This window comes from Rana temporaria, chromosome 3 (assembly GCF_905171775.1).
Source record: "Rana temporaria chromosome 3, aRanTem1.1, whole genome shotgun sequence".
Lineage (NCBI taxonomy): Eukaryota > Metazoa > Chordata > Amphibia > Anura > Ranidae > Rana > Rana temporaria.
Window position 1 is genome coordinate 184,500,806 of NC_053491.1, and position 16,979 is coordinate 184,517,784.

Consider the following 16,979-nt stretch of genomic DNA (forward strand, 5'->3'; position numbering starts at 1 on the left):
AAAGGAGCATGTCTAAAGGGATGCAGGCCCAGCAGATTTCCTCATTAGTGCCCTGCAGCTGAACACCTGACAGTTAATTATGAAACCACTCCCATTAGACCCACTCAGATTTCTCTCTTTTACATATCTGCACACAGTGCACGTTTACTGATCTTTACGCTGCTCTGTACATGGAGTCATAGCAAATGATAAACTCCAGGCAAACAGCAGAGGATATACATATATGAGGAGCCATTTTACTTGCCAACGAATTTGTATTTGTGTCTATCCACCCCTAAGGCCTCGTACACACGAGCGGATCTGTCCGATGAAAACGTTCCGCGGACCGTTTTCATCGGACATGTCCGCTAGCAGATTTCGGTCTGATGGTTGTACACACCATCAAACCGAAATTCCCGCGGACAGGATGCGGGATGACGTGGCCGCGCTGTCGCCGCGACGATGACACGGCGACGTGCGCGACCCTGGAAGGTCAATGCTTCGACGCATGCGAGGGCTTTCGGCCGAGCGGACATGTCCGGTAAGTTGTACAGACGACCGAACATGTCCGACGGACAGGCTTCTAGCGGACATGTTTCTTAGCATGCTAAGAAACATACGTCCGCTGGAAACCTGTCCGATCCGCCGGAAAATTGTCCGGTCGGCCGTACAGAAGACCGAACATGTCCGCTGAAACTGGTCTGCGGACCAGTTTCAGCAGACATGTTCGGTCGTGTGTACGAGGCCTAAGATTTACAAAGCACACTTCTGCCTGGCAGGGGAGGGAGATGATCTTTCTCTGCTGCAGGTTAGTTTCAGTTATAAATCTCCATTCCATCCCCATCCTGTGACTGGACAGTGAAAGGAGAAGGAGCACACTGAGAAGCTCTTTGCTGTGATTTGCTGTTTTTGGGTACAACTCCTTTAAAGTCCCACAAGCAATTTCTGTGTTTGAGAGCACATGGATCAGGCATGTTGCAGTGCATTCTTAAAAAGTCAAATTTTTTATTCAAATACATGATTAAAATAATATAACATTATAACATTAATGACATGGTTTCTCTGATATATCCTAATAAATATTACTCCGAGAGAAGTAAATCGTGCTTCACGAAACATGTTGAGTGTTAGGAATTTCAACTGGCTATTTCAATATGCATATATGTTATCATACAACTATTCATAACTTTTTTTTACTATGTAATATTATATTTATATGTAATATTATATATTTTATCATGTATTTGACTTTTTTCAAATTATGCGGTTTGCTGTTTTTGGGTGCAAATTCTGAGTTTGTGAGTTCTCATATATCAGGGACTGAGCTGCACCATATTGTACCTTGACCTTGTGTATTGCATACCTGATCCTTGTGCTGTTTCTTTCTCCCCCTCTCTGGGCTTTGCTGTACAAGAAGCTGATGCCAAGTAAATTTGAAATTTGTAAGCATTTAAACATAAACCTAATGATGTATTCATGAATATAGAGCTGAATTTACTTGTGATTTTTAGATCTGCCTTGAGTTCAGCTTTAAACTGTATATAAACAGATTTGTGTATTAAAAAAACACCTGCTAACGATATAATCCTTCAAAGGAGACTATAAAGAAGCTCAGAAATTAATGCCTCTCTGTTTTTCAGGTTAGTCTCTCATCTTTGTGTATTTAAACTGCACAATCTGAACAATAGGAGATATATTGCAGGCAGATATATTCAGCAGTAATCAATGGCATTCATCACTGACCTTCTTCATATTCCCTTTTGCAGGCCTGCATTAGTAGTATGGTTTGTATAGTGAGATACAATGGTGGCCTGATAGTACAGACGAATCTTCTGAGAAAATCATAGAATGTAGCATTTTAGCACTTCCAGATGGGTAATACCATACAATTTTCAGTAACGTTACATTTTAGCAGTTGTTACTGGCTGTTCTGAAAGACCAATGCAGCTGAATCAGTGCTGACATCTACTGACCACAATGAAATAGGCAGCCTTTCCTCCAAAGGAGTATTTTGTTTCATATCTGTGTGCGGTCACAAAGAGATGAAACTCAGTAGCCAAATAAAAAATTGTGTGGGCAAAGCAATAAAACATTTTTATTAGTCATCAAAACTGGCAGGCATTCTCCAACTAATGAGCCCAGTAGTGAGTCGCCAGTAATTCATTTTAAATTAAATGCAACACTATAATTCTCCCACTGCAAATTGTCTGAATATTTGGAAAAACTAATATGATTAAACATTTGAAATTTACTACAGTGCATTAAAGGTGGTTGTAAACCTCTGACACGAAATATGAATAAAGCATATCCCTCCATAATGTGTATGTGTCCCTATCCAGAGTACTAGGTGTTATTTGTGTCTGTTGCCTCGTTCTTCTGCTATCTGTACGAGTCACTTCTGACTTGTTTTCCTGACACCAAGAGATAAAACTGTAAAAGTGGAGGGATCTCCAGCACACCGCCTGTGATTAAGAGCCTTAGCTCTGTTCCTGTGTGCTATGTAAAGGAGGGTGCTTCCCTCCAGTCCCCTCACTGAGCTCTGAAAAGTGTAATGTCAGCTCCTCTGCTTTCTGATAGCTCAGATAAGCTGTATAAATTCTGGTCTTTGAAAGGCTGTACAGAAGAGAAGACTGCAGATAAATGACTAAGCACTAGCCAATAGTGCAAAATGCGTCAGCTGCATTTATCCCTAATTTGTCTGTGATTTGTAGTTAATATATTTTTACAAATAAAGGCAACCGTTAAGGTTTTTCTGGAGTGCGGCTGTCCAAAACGTCTTCCTAATTTTGCCTTGTGCATTGCCGGCACCTGGTATTTTCTGAGAGGACACTGATTGGTATAACACATTTATCTGGAGTGCTAACTTTATTCTTCCACTGCAGATAAATGGGTAAAACTTATGCATGAGGCTTTGTTTAATCTCTGTGTATCACCTGAGGCTAGTCACTTCACTGGGTATATGTAATGGTTTTACAACCAATTTTTAAGCTTGACCATACATTAAAGGCAAAAGGCTGAAAAAGGCAAACAAAAATGAAATTAAGTAAAATGGACTTACAAGGAAATAAGAACAAAATCCATCTCCCAGTATTCAAAAGTAGTTGCAGACATTTATGGTTGTGTTGGCACCGCTATTTTTTAAAATCAGTTTGGACACAAAATAAAAGGAAAATTCAATATATTTAAATTTGTTGCTGCGAATGATCACTACTTGACATGTCTTTTGTGACATGCTTAATATAATCCGTTGTGTACACACCACCAAGAAACACACCTGTTGTCTAGAGCTTTTCTTTGCATAGGAAACAAAACCTATTCATTTTTCTTTGTGTCCAAGAGAAAGGAAGAGCCGAACCACCTGCTTTAACATACTGACAATAGATAATGGTAACTTACAGTGGAGTAGAGAGATGATGTGCTGGAAACCAATGATAAGGAAGATCCATGAACTAAAAAAAACAAAAAAAAAAACATACATGCATTTCAACATAATAATTGAGAACCAGGACATATTGATAGACAATACATATCACTGAAAAAACTGGTCATGTTAAAGAATTATCTAAATCCAAAAACAAAAACATTAAATATATTGTAGATTGCCAATCATTAACTCCTTCCTCACAAGCCCTGGCATCCTTTAAATGGGTCTTTTCACCAGGAGAAAGGGACGGACTGCCGTGCACGTGACCACTCTGACTGACTGGCTATGCAATCCAAAGTAGCTATGCTGCTTCGAACTTACCTCTTTCCCTGTACCTCCAGCTCCCATCAGGTGCACAGCCAGGAGAACATCCCACCTCAGGTGTTTTACTTGTCAGGTAATAACGAACAGGCTGAACACTGATGTCGTCACCAATGTCAAACCAGCTTTGAAGTGTTACTAAACCCAGGGTCCTGCATTCACTAGATCTGGTCTCCCACAGTACACAGAACATGGAAATGTAATAGATTTAGTAAATATAAACTGCTAAATATCTTTTTTTATCAGCAGTTAGAGCAGTCTTGTGACTTCTATCAGTGTCTGGTTAAAGCTTGTAGGAGGAGTTTTCATTCTCCTCTTGCTGTCCTATAAAGCTACAGGACCCCGACCCTCTTCCTTGACTGTGCTGATCACATGCACCCTGCCAAGAAATACAACAAATCTCTAGCAATACACACCAAACTGAGCATGTGCAACTTATCCCCTAGCCTCTGTTCTATCAGGAGATGAAATGAGGACAGTGGAAAAAAGGGAGGAACAGAGAAGACAGGATCAAACAGCATTTTTACACAATGCAGAGGATTTACCGCTTAGGCTCCACAGTGAGTATAACAAGCATGCTTTACTGCATATATAAATATACATGTGGCGCTGGTACTGAAACAGATCCTATATATAATGCTGAAGTCCAAGTGGCCAGTGACCTGCTGTGCACCCTGAGAATAGTCCAATGATTCAGGACAAGACTTAGCAGGCAAGCAGAAGCAGTCTCCAGGATATGCAAGAAAAACAATAAATGCAGGTGCCTCTGAGTTAGATTGTAAAGTGTGTATTAATAAAATCACATAGTAACTTACATCAAGGTAAACAAAGGAGGATACATCTGTGGGTAAATGCTCTGCGAGGCATGACAGTAGAAGGTGAGCTGTCTCAGCCGCTCTGTGGGCTCTCCCGGCCAGCAGGAAGATGGTATGGTGGTAGAGAGCTGGAGAGGAGGCTTGGAACGCTGCGAAGCTAATCTACTGCAACCAGACTCCAGAGATCACCTGATCAGTGGGAAGGAACGTCCAGAAGCCTATGCAAGAAATGTATCTTCCTCTCCATTTGCTTGCTAATGCTATCATAAATCATAATTTTATATATATATCTCCAAGACAGGTTTGAAATTTAATGTTTTTCGCGAGAAACTTCTTAGTACTGACACTTTGTATGGGTACATTTTCAAACATGAAGGACGATAACAAACACTTTGCAGTAGATGTGTTTGATTTAGTTTTTTTTTTTGCATGCACCATATGTATCGGCGTATAACATGCGCCGGCATACAACATGCACCCCAATTTAAGAGGAAAATTTCAGGAAAAAAACGTTTTTTTTTTCAAATAAACCACTTTGAAGCAAAATAATGGTCAGTGCCAATCAATGCAGCCCGATTAGTGTCCATCTGCAGCCTCAATGCAGCCTGATGCCTATCTGCAGCCTCAATACAGCCTCTGTGCCCATCTGCAGCCTGATATGCGCCGATCCAATGCAGCCTGATGCCCATCTGCAGCCTCAATGCAGCCTCTGTGCCCATCTGCACCGATCCAATGCAGCCTGATGCCCATCTGCAGCCTCAATGCAGCCTCTGTGCCCATCTGCAGCCTGATCTGCACCCATCCAATGCAGCCCCTGTGCCCATCTGCAGCCTTATCTGTGCCCATCCAATGTTTTGTTTTGTCACCCTAGAACAAAAGGTGCCCTACCGGTAGGATCATTAGATGAAATTATTTTTAACTGTAATTTTCAACTCTGTGTGAAATGTACATTTATCTTTCTTGTTCATAGCCCGTTATAAATTAAAGAAACAATTACAGGGATTTTAGTCTCTTTGACTTGTCCAAAAATGAACTGTTTGCTGTGTCCTGCATGCGGTATATTTTATGAAACATTACTTAAAAATGTTAAAGAATTTCACTAATGTTTCAAAAGATAAAGAGCCTTCATTATCCATCCAGTTGTCAAATAAGAACCATGTATACTGCATCACACCATTTAATACAGCTGCCAAATACTATGATAAGACTCCTTGTCCACGATGTGAAACATGTGTCCATGATGTAATTACAGCAATTACATTACCTTCTTCCATGCTGTCTCGGAAGGACCCTGAGTGACTGATAGCTCTTGGTCTCTCCTCCAATGAGGTAGCACTTCCTCCTAGCTGTGAATCTTCATATAATTCAAAGGAAGCATCTTGGGCTGGAATGCTATTGGATCGCATCATGTTTGGTCCAGGAATTGTAAACTGGGATAAACTAGTAGGGCTCACTGCAACAGAGATTTCACAGTTCAAGCTTTAGAATTACATAATTCTTATTACTATTATTACAACTAAAATATATTTACTGTAGCATGCATAAAACATGTAAAACGGGTGCTAAAATGATCAGCCACAAGAACGATTTTCTAATCAATGATGGGAGAATCGTGCGAGAAATGTAATAGAAAAAAATGCGCATTTGTGCAAGAAAAGAAAATTCCGGGAGAGAAAAGATTCCCGGCCACAAAAAATATTTTCTGTAGCGACATGAAGGCTTGGTCGGCCGAATTTCAAAAATCAATGGTGGCATCATCGGATCACAAAAAAAAAAAAAACGAACTTTCTGATTTCGAAAAGCTTACAGTATATATGTATATGGTCCTCACACATTTTTTACCTAAATTTGAGTAATGGTATTTCCCACTAGTGGATGAGGACAAGCCTGATGGGGAGACAATAGGAGATTGATTTCCAGTATCTTGTAGTCCTCCTGTTGAATGAGAACGCAGCCATTCTTTTCCCTCTTCTTGACTGGCCTGTCGAGACGACGGTGTATACCTGCAGAGATGCAGCAATATTATTTTTATTGTAAACCCCAACTTATGTCCATTACAAGCCAAATCCAGATCGGATTGAGAACAAAGTGCTGCTAACAGTTATAAAGTTACAGTTGGGGACAATTGAAAAGTTTTTACTAAACTTAAACTTAAATAGTACTAAAATCTGAGCATAAAAATATCCACTGCCTGTCCTACCCCCTGTCCCTAAACACTTACCAGGATCTATGGGCCAGATTCACAGAAGAGATACGATAGCGTATCTCTGAAACGCCGTCGTATCTCTCAGAGTATCTATGCGACTGATTCATAGAATCAGTTACGCATAGATAGCCCTTAGATCCGACAGGTGTAATTGTCTTACACCGTCGGATCTTAGGATGCAATACCTCGGCCGCCGCTGGGTGGAGTTCGCGTCGTATTCCAGCGTCGGGTATGCAAATTAGCAGTTACGGCGATCCACGACGGTTTTCGCGGTCGTTACGTCGGTGCAAGTCTTAGTTTCCAGTCGCAAAGTTAAGCAATCTTTTTCATTGCTTAACTTTACACCAGCCATGTTAAAGTATGGCCGTCGTTCCCGCGTCGATTTTGAATTCTTTTTTTCGACGCAAGTACGTTACGCACGTCGTGATTCACAAACACGTTGCGCCGCCGTAATTTCGCGCAAAGCACGTCGGGAAAATTGCGAACGGAGCATGCGCAGAACGTCCGGCGCGGGAGCGCACCCAATTTAAATGGTACCCGCCCAAATGGGCGGGCTTGCGCCGGACGTGTTTACGATACACCGCCGCAAGTTTACAGGTAAGTGCTTTGTGGATCGGGCACTTACACTGAAAACTTGCGGCGGTGTAACGTAAACGGGTTACGTTACACGGCCGCAATTCTACGTGAATCTGGCCCTATGTTACTGCCACCAGCCTTAGCATGGCTCCCCTCTATTTCTCCGAAGGCCAGTGTAGCCATTGGAGGAGTGAAGGCATGGATTACCTCTGCTGTGTGTGTCTATGGATGCACACAGCTTGGTACATGACCTGACTGGAGCTTACATGCACAGGTGCCTCCCTAGCTCCCAGCTTGTTACAGGAGGCACCCAAATGTGGAGATGAGTTTATAGCTCCATCGAGGACTGTAAGAAGGGGTGGACAGTGATGTTTCTGTGAAACATCATTGAAAAGGTACAGTAGGTGACCGCGATATTGTGTCAATCTCGCTCCCTTTCTCTGCGAGATTGACCACCTACGAGCCCCATCGCGAGAGCCAGCGCCGAGCTGGCTTGCCGCGATGGAGACTCAGCTGTCATAGAAGAGACGGGAGATCCGACTTGGATTCCCGCCAATTCTACACGTGTGCGGCGTTTGTTATGAATCCTGAGGGGGACGTCCCCGCCGGATTTTAAATAAAAATCCGGCATGTGTTCCCCCCTCAGGAGCATACCGGGCCCTTAGGTCTGTTATGGGTTGTAAGGAGACCCCCCCTACGCTGAAAAAACGGTGTAGGGGGTCCCCCTACAATCCATACCAGAGCCGTATCCAAAGCACGCTACCCAGCCGGCCAGGAAAGGAGTGGGGACGAGCGAGCGCCCCCCCCCTCCTGAGCCGTACCGGGCCGCATGCCCTCAACATGGGGGGTTGGGTGCTCTGAGGCAGGGGGCGCATTGCGGGGCCCCCCCACCCCAGAGCACCCTGTCCCCATGTTGATGAGGACAGGGCCCCTTCCCGACAACCCTGGCCGTTGGTTGTCGGGGTATGCGGGCGGGAGGCTTATCGGAATCTGGGAGCCCCCTTTAATAAGGGGGCCCCCAGATACCGGCCCCCCACCCTAAGTGAATGGATATGGGGTACATCGTACCCCTACCCATTCACCTGGAGAAAAAATGTTAAAGTTAATAAACACGACAAAAGGGTTTTTAAAATAATTTATTAATCTGCTCCAGAGGCACCCCCTGTCTTCTTTAGCTCTTTTCACCAGGGGGGCTTCTTCTTTGACGTCTTCGGGTGGGGGCCGCCATCTGGTTCTCTTCCACCGCAGGGGGGGGTCGCTTTTATAAAAGCACCCACCCCCCGGCGGGTTTCCTCCGACGTTTTCGGCGGGGGGTGGTGTGCTTCTCAGGGGGGGGCTTCTTCTTCCGCTATCCGGGGGGGTCTTCTCCGCTATCCGGGGGGTCTTCTCCACTCTCCGGGGGTCTTCTATGTTCGCCGCTCTCCGCTGTTGATTCGGCGCACCCCGGTTCTTCCTCCAGCTGTCCGGTGCCTTCTCCTTCAGCGCTGAACGTCTTCTTCTTCTTCTACCACGTGGGTAGGTATCACATGGGTAGGTACAGAGCATGATGGGACTGTGAGGCCTATATAAGTCAGATGCAAGCCGCGCACCTGTCATTGCAGCGAGAAGAGGCGACGTGTCAACATCGGGAGAAGAGAAGAAGAAGACGTCACAGCACAGAAGAAGAAGAAGACGACGTTCAGCGCTGAAGGAGAAGGCACCGGACAGCTGGAGGAAGAACCGGGGTGCGCCGAGTCAACAGCGGAGAGCGGCGAACATAGAAGACCCCCGGAGAGTGGAGAAGACCCCCGGATAGCGGAGAAGACCCCCCCGGATAGCGGAAGAAGCCCCCCCTGAGAAGCACACCACCCCCCGCCGAAGACGTCGGAGGAAACCCGCCGGGGGGTGGGCGCTTTTATAAAAGCGACCCCCCCCGGCGGTGGAAGAGAACCAGACGGTGGCCCCCACCCGAAGACGTCAAAGAAGAAGCCCCCCCTGGTGAAAAGAGCTAAAGAAGACAGGGGGTGCCTCCGGAGCAGATTAATAAATTATTTTAAAAACCCTTTTGTCGTGTTTATTAACGTTAACATTTTTCCTCCAGGTGAATGGGTAGGGGTATGATGTACCCCATATCCATTCACTTAGGGTGGGTGGCCCCCTTATTAAAGGGGGCTCCCAGATTCCGATAAGCCTCCCACCCGCATACCCCGACAACCAACGGCCAGGGTTGTCGGGAAGGGGCATGGGTTCCCCCCTCAGGAGCATACCGGGCCCTTAGGTCTGCTATGGGTTGTAAGGAGACCCCCCCTACACCGAAAAAAACGGCATAGGGGGTCCCCCTACAATCCATACCAGACCCGTATCCAAAGCACCCAACCCCCCCATGTTGAGGGCATGCGGCCTGGCACGGCTCAGGAGGGGGGGGGCGCTCGCTCGTCCCCACTCCCATTCCTGACCGGCCGGGTAGCGTGCTTTGGATACGGGTCTGGTATGGATTGTAGGGGGACCCCCTACGCCGTTTTTTTGGCGTAGGGGGGTCTCCTTACAACCCATACCAGACCTAAGGGCCCGGTATGCTCCTGAGGGGGGAACCCATGCCGGATTTTTATTTAAAATCCGGCGGGGACGTCCCCCTCAGGATTCATAACAAACGCCGCACACGTGTAGAATTGGCGGGAATCCAAGTCGGATCTCTCGTCGCTTCTATGACGCGCTTGCTGGAATGTGCTTTTACTATTCCAGCAAGCGCAAGATGTCGGCACCCTGTCACCGAGAATCAGCGTGATGCCGTCGTTCCTTAAAACACATTCTCGGCGGCAGGTACTGTAAGTGTTACCTCTTTTTTTATATATCTTTTTACATTAATGTCATTTTAACTTTGTAAAATACAGAGTTATATAATGTGTGAACTGATAAGAAAGACCATGCTAAGAATGTGTAATACTGTAAGGTATGTTTAGTGCTAATTTCATCCATAAGTTTATCAATAGAGAGATAAAAGATACTTTTTAAAAGCATGATATTATCACGAATGTAGTTTTTAACTAATAAAACTGAAATAGAATGTAATGTTTTTCACAGTCGGTTATTTTGGTGAATGTTGACATTATATTAAATTCAAATTCACCTAAATAATGTAATATTACTGCAAAAAAAATGCACAAATACTTAATGAAGCAAAAGTAGAATAAATAAATAATTAAACTGGAAAAATTGAAAATTTCAATACAAACAAAGTAACAGTTGTTTTGTGCAGGCAAATTCAGTACTGGACTAATGACTGAAGCATTAAGTATTAAGCTCTTCAAAGCATAAAGCTGCTATATTTGCATTATTCTTTAGTATAAGCATGCAGAACAGAAACAATTAGAGAAGAAAAATAAAGAATGCCAAGACTGGAACAGATTATCCCATAACACAGTAAAATATAATTTGACATCAATGTTACCTATTTATTTGGGTCAATGTCAAATTGTTTAGCAAAATAGATTTTGGGTTCTTCAGCAGAATGCTGCTAAACTAGGGCCAAGAAAATGCTGTTTAATTGCATCCTAAAGCATCTGTTGAACATGTACTTGTCTGTTAGTATTCCACCATTAAAATGAACGCAAAGTGCCTTAAAGGAAAACCGATCATCATAAAATGTGCCTTGGTTTATTTACTCTCAGTTTGTATGTACTTTTTTTTTTTCTTTAATGTGAGCAGAAGGCTTGGACTAATTACTAATTTCCTAGTAAGTGTTATAGACATTTGCATGTAAAAGAAATTAAGGCCAATCAGTGCATTAAACACAAGCCATTAAAAAGCAAAAAAAAAAAAAAGTAAAAAACATCCATACAGTGTATTGTAGCGTGACATGAACACGCACTTTTGAAACTGCACTAATAAATGACAATGGAATCTGATTGGCTACCAAAGCACTGTATTCGGATTCTTCTTTAGTACATGAAGGCCCATGGGGCATAATTCATTTAAAAATTTGTGACACTTTCTCACAGTATGGCCACATTAGAAAGTTCTGCACCACAATTTTCAAAACCATGCAACAGTTTCTATGCTATATCCAATGCGGGCAACAATTTAAAATTCTGGTATTGCGAAAATTTCATTAAGAAGCATCATCATATTCGTGATAAGAAAAGTCAAAGTAAATGAGACCTCCTCCATGTTGGAGTAAATTGTGTCAAATATTTAGGTATTGGGTCACAGAACAAAATCTGGGACAAAAGTCTGTCTGAGGCAATTCTGCATTAGATTCATATAAAGCTTACTCAGTTACACAAATCTGTTGCAAGCTGTGCCATTTGTTGCACATAAGGGATTGTGTCTAATGGCCGGAAGTATCCATAACACACAGACAGCATGGTGTCACCAAGAAGATTCTGCTTCTATTGGTGTTTTATCATCTTTTGAACATTGTTTTCTCTAGCAAACATTAAACTTAACAAGTAAAATCACCACTGTCTGTATATTTAAACAGCATTATTTCAGTGCCTTGAAAAAGTATTCAAACTCCTTGAAATGTTCCAAATTTTGTCATGTTACAACCAAAAACGTAAATGTATTTTATTGGGATTTTAGTGGAGGGAAAATGATAAATGGTTTTAAATTTTTTTTTTTACAATTTTTTGTTTTAAATTTTTTTTTTATAAATACATTTATGAAAAGTGTGGCGTGCATTTGTATTTAGCCCCCTTTACTCTTATACCCCTAACCAAAATCTAGTGGAACCAATTACCTAACTAGTAAATAGAGTCCACCTGTGTGTAATTTAATCTCAGTATAAATACAAAATGTTCTGTGAAGCCCTCATAGGTTTGTTAGAGAACTTTAGTGAATAAACAGATAAACAGCACCATGAAAGCCTAGGAATACACCAGACAGGTAAGAGATAAAGTAGCGGAGATGTTTAAAGCAGGGTTAGGTTATAAAAAAAAAATCCCAAGTTTTGAACATCTCATGGAGCACTGTTTAATCCATTATCCAAAAATGGAAAGAGTATGGCACAATTGCTAACCTACCAAGACATGGCTGTCCACCTGAACTGACAGGCCAGGCAAGGAGAACATTATTCAAAGAAGCAGCCAAGAAGCCCATGGGAACTCTGGAGGAGCTGCAAAGATCCACAGCTCAGGTGGGAGAATATGTCCATAGGACAACTATTAGTCATGCACTCCACAGATCTGGCCATTATGGAGGAGTGGCAAGAAGAAAGCCATTGTTGAACGAAAGCCATACGAAGTCCCATTTTTAGTTTGCAATAAGCCATGTAGGGGGACACAGTAAACGTGTAGAAGAAGGTGCTCTGGTCAGATGAAACCAAAATTGTACTTTTTGGCCTAAAAGCAAAACGCTAGGTGTGGCGGAAAACTAACACTGCACATCACCGTGAAACATGGTGGATGCAGCATCATGTTGTGGGGATGCTTTTCTTCAGCAGGGACAGGGAGCTGTTAAGAATTGATAGGAAGATGGATGAAGTTAAATACAGGGCAATCTGAGATGGAAACCTGTTAAAGTCTGCAAAAGATTTGAGACTGGGGCAGAGGTTCACCTTCCAGCAGGACAACAACCCTAAACATACAGCCAGAGCTACAATGGAATGGTTTAGATCAAAGCATATTCATGTGTTAGAATGGTCCAGTCAAAGTCCAGACCTAAATGCAATTGAGAATCTGTGGCAAGACTTGAAAATTTCTGTTCACAGACGTTCTCCATCCAATCTGACAGAGCTTGAGCTATTTTGCAAAGAAGAATGGACAAACATGTCACTCTCTAGATGTGCAAAGTTGGTAGAGACATCCCCAAAAAGACTTGCAGCTGTAATTGCAACGAAAGGTGGTTCTACAAAGTATTAACTCAGGGGGGCTGAATACAAATGCACACCACACTTTTCTCATATTTATTTGGAAAAAAATTAGAAAACCATTTATAATTTTCCTTCCACTTCACAATTATGTGCCACTTGGTGTTGGTCTATCACATAAAATCCAAATAAAATACATTTACATTTTTAGTTGTAACATGACAAAATGTGGAAAATTTCAAGGGGTATGAATACTCTTTCAAGGCACTGTATATAGAATGTTGTGTCATTCTTACAATCTCATCATGCAAATCACATACAGGCAATCAACAGAAATACACTCAGACAAATGCATGGCCTGTAACACCTATTTTGTGTAAAGCATCAGTACATGTACTTACCCCTCACATACACTATATTACCAAAAGTATCGGGATGCCTGCCTTTACACACGCATGAACTTTAATGGCATCCCAGTCTTAGTCCGTAGGGTTAAGACTGTTACACCCTTTGAAGCTTTACCAGCTTCAACTCTTCTGGGAAGGCTGTCCACAAGGTTTTAGAAGTGTGTCTATGGGAATGTTTGACCATTCTTCCAGAAGTGCATTAGTGAGGTCAGGCAGTGATGTGGGCGAACAGGCTTGGCTCACAGTCTCCGCTCAAATTCATCCCAAAGGTTTATCGGTTGATGTGCAGGCCAGTCAAGTTCCTCCACCCCAAACGTGCGCATTTATATCTTTATTGACCTTGTTTGTGCACTGGTGCGTAGTCATGTTGGAACAAGAAGGGCTTTTCCCAAACTGTTCCCACAAAGTTGGGAGCATGAAATTATCCAAAATGTCTTGGTAAGCTGACGCTTTAAGAGTTCCCTAAATCGACACCATAATCCCCACTCCACCAAATGATTTGGACCAGTGCACAAAGCAAGGTTCATAAAAGACATGGATCAGTGAGTTTGGGTTGGAGGAACTTGACTGGCCTGCACAGTCCTGACCTCAACCTGTTAGAACACCTTTGGGATGAATTAGAGTGGAGACTGCGAGCCAGGCCTTCTCGTCCAACATCAGTGCCTGACCCCACTAATGCACTTCTGAAAGAGTGGTCAAACCTTCCCATAGACACACTCCTAAACCTTGTGGACAGCCTTCCCGGAAGAGTTCAAGCTGTTATAGCTGCAAAGGGTGGGCAACTCAGTATTGAACCCTACGGACTTAGACTGGGATGTCATTAAAGTTCATGTGTGTGCAAAGGCAGGCATCACAATAATTTTGGTAAGATAGTGTATATTGTGGCAAGATAATTTCTGTTACCTCTATTTTATAGTGCCAGTTCTTGCTGTGCCAAACATTTGATCCAGTAATAGTCAACATTCCAAACAAGCTCCTAGCATCATGTCTCCACTATTATAAAAAGAGCTCAGGAACTTACCCATATCATGAGAATGAAGGAGCTAACTACCATCTTACAAAAATGACACTCAAAGTTTACAGCAATACGGTTTGCTGGAACTGAGTTTCCTGGCTCATATAAACTCTTATGCCAAATTTCACACCAGACACCCATCTCACGTACCCATCTGTCTGTCCCTCTCCACTGTTCTTTCTTCTCTTTTGTTCTTTCTTTTGTTACTTTTTTTTTTTTAAATTGTCTTTTAAGACTTTCTGAATAATTTGCTATTTGACTCCTATTTTTTGGATGTACAAGTGACTCAACATAAGGAAAAAGGGGATTTTAGAGGTGTTCAATCCTTCTGTCTGAATAATACACCAAATACACTTACGGTACATTCTTTTTTACAGAATGTACTGTAGGTGTATTGGTGTATTATTCTATAAAATCACTTTTTTCTATATTAATTTGGGATGTGGTGTTGACAATACAACTGAACTCACTTATATTCAATGACTCAACATAAAAGACTATGTGAGTTTAATAAAACATGCTTGGGAATGCCTTGCATGAATATAATTGCACAGACATCTTTGAATTATCTATGATTATGTCATAGTGCTCTCAGGACTGTATATCATATGTAGGATTGTGACGTAAACATCATGCATCATTGAGCTACACCAATGTCTTGCTGTACCTTCCATATTGCTCTTTGCCTATTGACTTTATTTTTCTGTGTACTTTTGTAGATCTTAAAACACCCTAAAAACTAAAAAATGCATGAAGTTTGATACAACACTTCCTACATGTCTATAGTGTGGCACCATCCTAAATAATAAATGTCTGGGTGGCAAGGACTGGCACTTTTTTGCATTGCAGACCACTAAATCTCCTTTATTTTCCATGAAATATATATATTATGCTATTGTTTATGTGAAATAATGATCAACAATAAATAACACACTGTCAAAGCTGTACACAAAAGATTGATGAAATGAGCCAAATAAAAAAGCAAGCAGTGAAAAGTCAAGATTTGTTAGTATCTGTAAGGACATTGTATTAATGCAGAGAACCATTACCAATGCTTGATTTGCATAGAAGAAAAATGATCATACTAGTTTGTACCTTGAAAAGATCATAATTAAAAATATGAAAGACAACAAATAGAAATGTATTTCATTAGCACTATGTATAGCTGTTATGAATGCAAGGATTTATATCAGATCAAGGTGTGTTGCTTTGAAAAGCAGTAACGTAACCATTGCTTGCCCCCTGAACAAAAGTTAAACCTGGATCAGTGTTCTCTGTGATAGACACAGTCAGTTGGGTTTATATAATGAGCCTACACAAAAAATAAAGATGATGTATAAAGCACAGTAAGTGAAAGCAACCAAACAGAAATTGCTCCTTATTTAACTGAATAAACAGAAATCCAACTGATATCTAAAAAGCGATGGATAATTGGTGTGCAAAATAGAACTAGATAGAGCACTATAGTTAAGTCCAAGTGCATTCTTAGTAGACATTTAATGCAAAAATAGAATGCAGAAAAAAGTAGACATTTATGTCATTGGGTTCATTCATAAAACAAATACTAGGCTCACACATAATAGGCTTCTAACATGAAAATCCTGCCAAAATGATGAAGTCCCAGATGCCTTTTATTCCTAGCCCATGAACCATGACTATTTTTATCACCCAGTTTTAGCATTAATAAATTAACCTGAATGTGTTTATCATAGAGATTAATGATCCAGGGATGTATTGTAACACGAGAACATTGAAACACACCAAAGATACATGTACAAATGCCAATGAGCACACACCCTGCTTGTTGCATACAATAAATATACTGGGGAAGGACAGTTGTTCAGCACTGAACAGAGAAGGTAGTTGAATAGACTAACAGAAAGCAAGAGATGCCCAAAGTGTACTAAGGCAGCGGTCATGCGCGAGGAATAGTTATACCTTAGTCCCTTTTTGGGCAGGGTGTTTCGATAAAGTTGCATACTGTTAAGATAAAGAAAACCCCTACAAACAAGACAAAAACCATTAGCATAAAAATTGCAAAATACAAAAAAGTAATATAGTGACATAGAAACCTAGAAAAGTGACGTCAGAAAAAGACTAATGCCGCGTACACACGATCAGTCCGTCCGATGAGAACGGACCAATGGACCGTTTTCATCGGTTAACCGATGAAGCTGACTGATGGTCCGTCGCACCTACACACCATCGGTTAAAAAAACGATCGTGTCAGAACGCGTGACGTAAAACACAACGACGTGCTGAAAAAAACAAAGTTCAATGCTTCCAAGCATGTGTCGACTTGATTCTGAGCATGCGTGGATTTTTAACCGATGGTTGTGCCTACTAACGATCTTTTTTTTCCCATCGGTTAGGAATTCATCGGTTAAATTAAAAACAAGTTGGCTTTAACCGATGGATAAATAACCGATGGCGCCCACACACGATCGGTTT

General features: G+C 41.9%; 1 protein-coding gene across 15 annotated transcripts in view; it reads right to left on the reverse strand.

Moving 5' to 3' along the window:
- Window positions 1–16,979, reverse strand: part of NAV3 (neuron navigator 3) — a 789,636-nt gene that overhangs the window by 110,168 nt on the left and 662,489 nt on the right. For 14 of the 15 annotated variants that reach the window (XM_040343949.1, XM_040343951.1, XM_040343950.1 and 11 more), the window contains 4 exons: window positions 16,467–16,529; window positions 6,382–6,542; window positions 5,804–5,992; window positions 3,376–3,428 (listed from right to left, as the gene is read on the reverse strand). In XM_040343949.1, the coding sequence (XP_040199883.1) occupies window positions 3,376–3,428; window positions 5,804–5,992; window positions 6,382–6,542; window positions 16,467–16,529 (466 nt within the window). The remainder of the gene's footprint in view (window positions 1–3,375; window positions 3,429–5,803; window positions 5,993–6,381; window positions 6,543–16,466; window positions 16,530–16,979) is intronic. The other variant, XM_040343944.1, reaches the window with a different exon arrangement.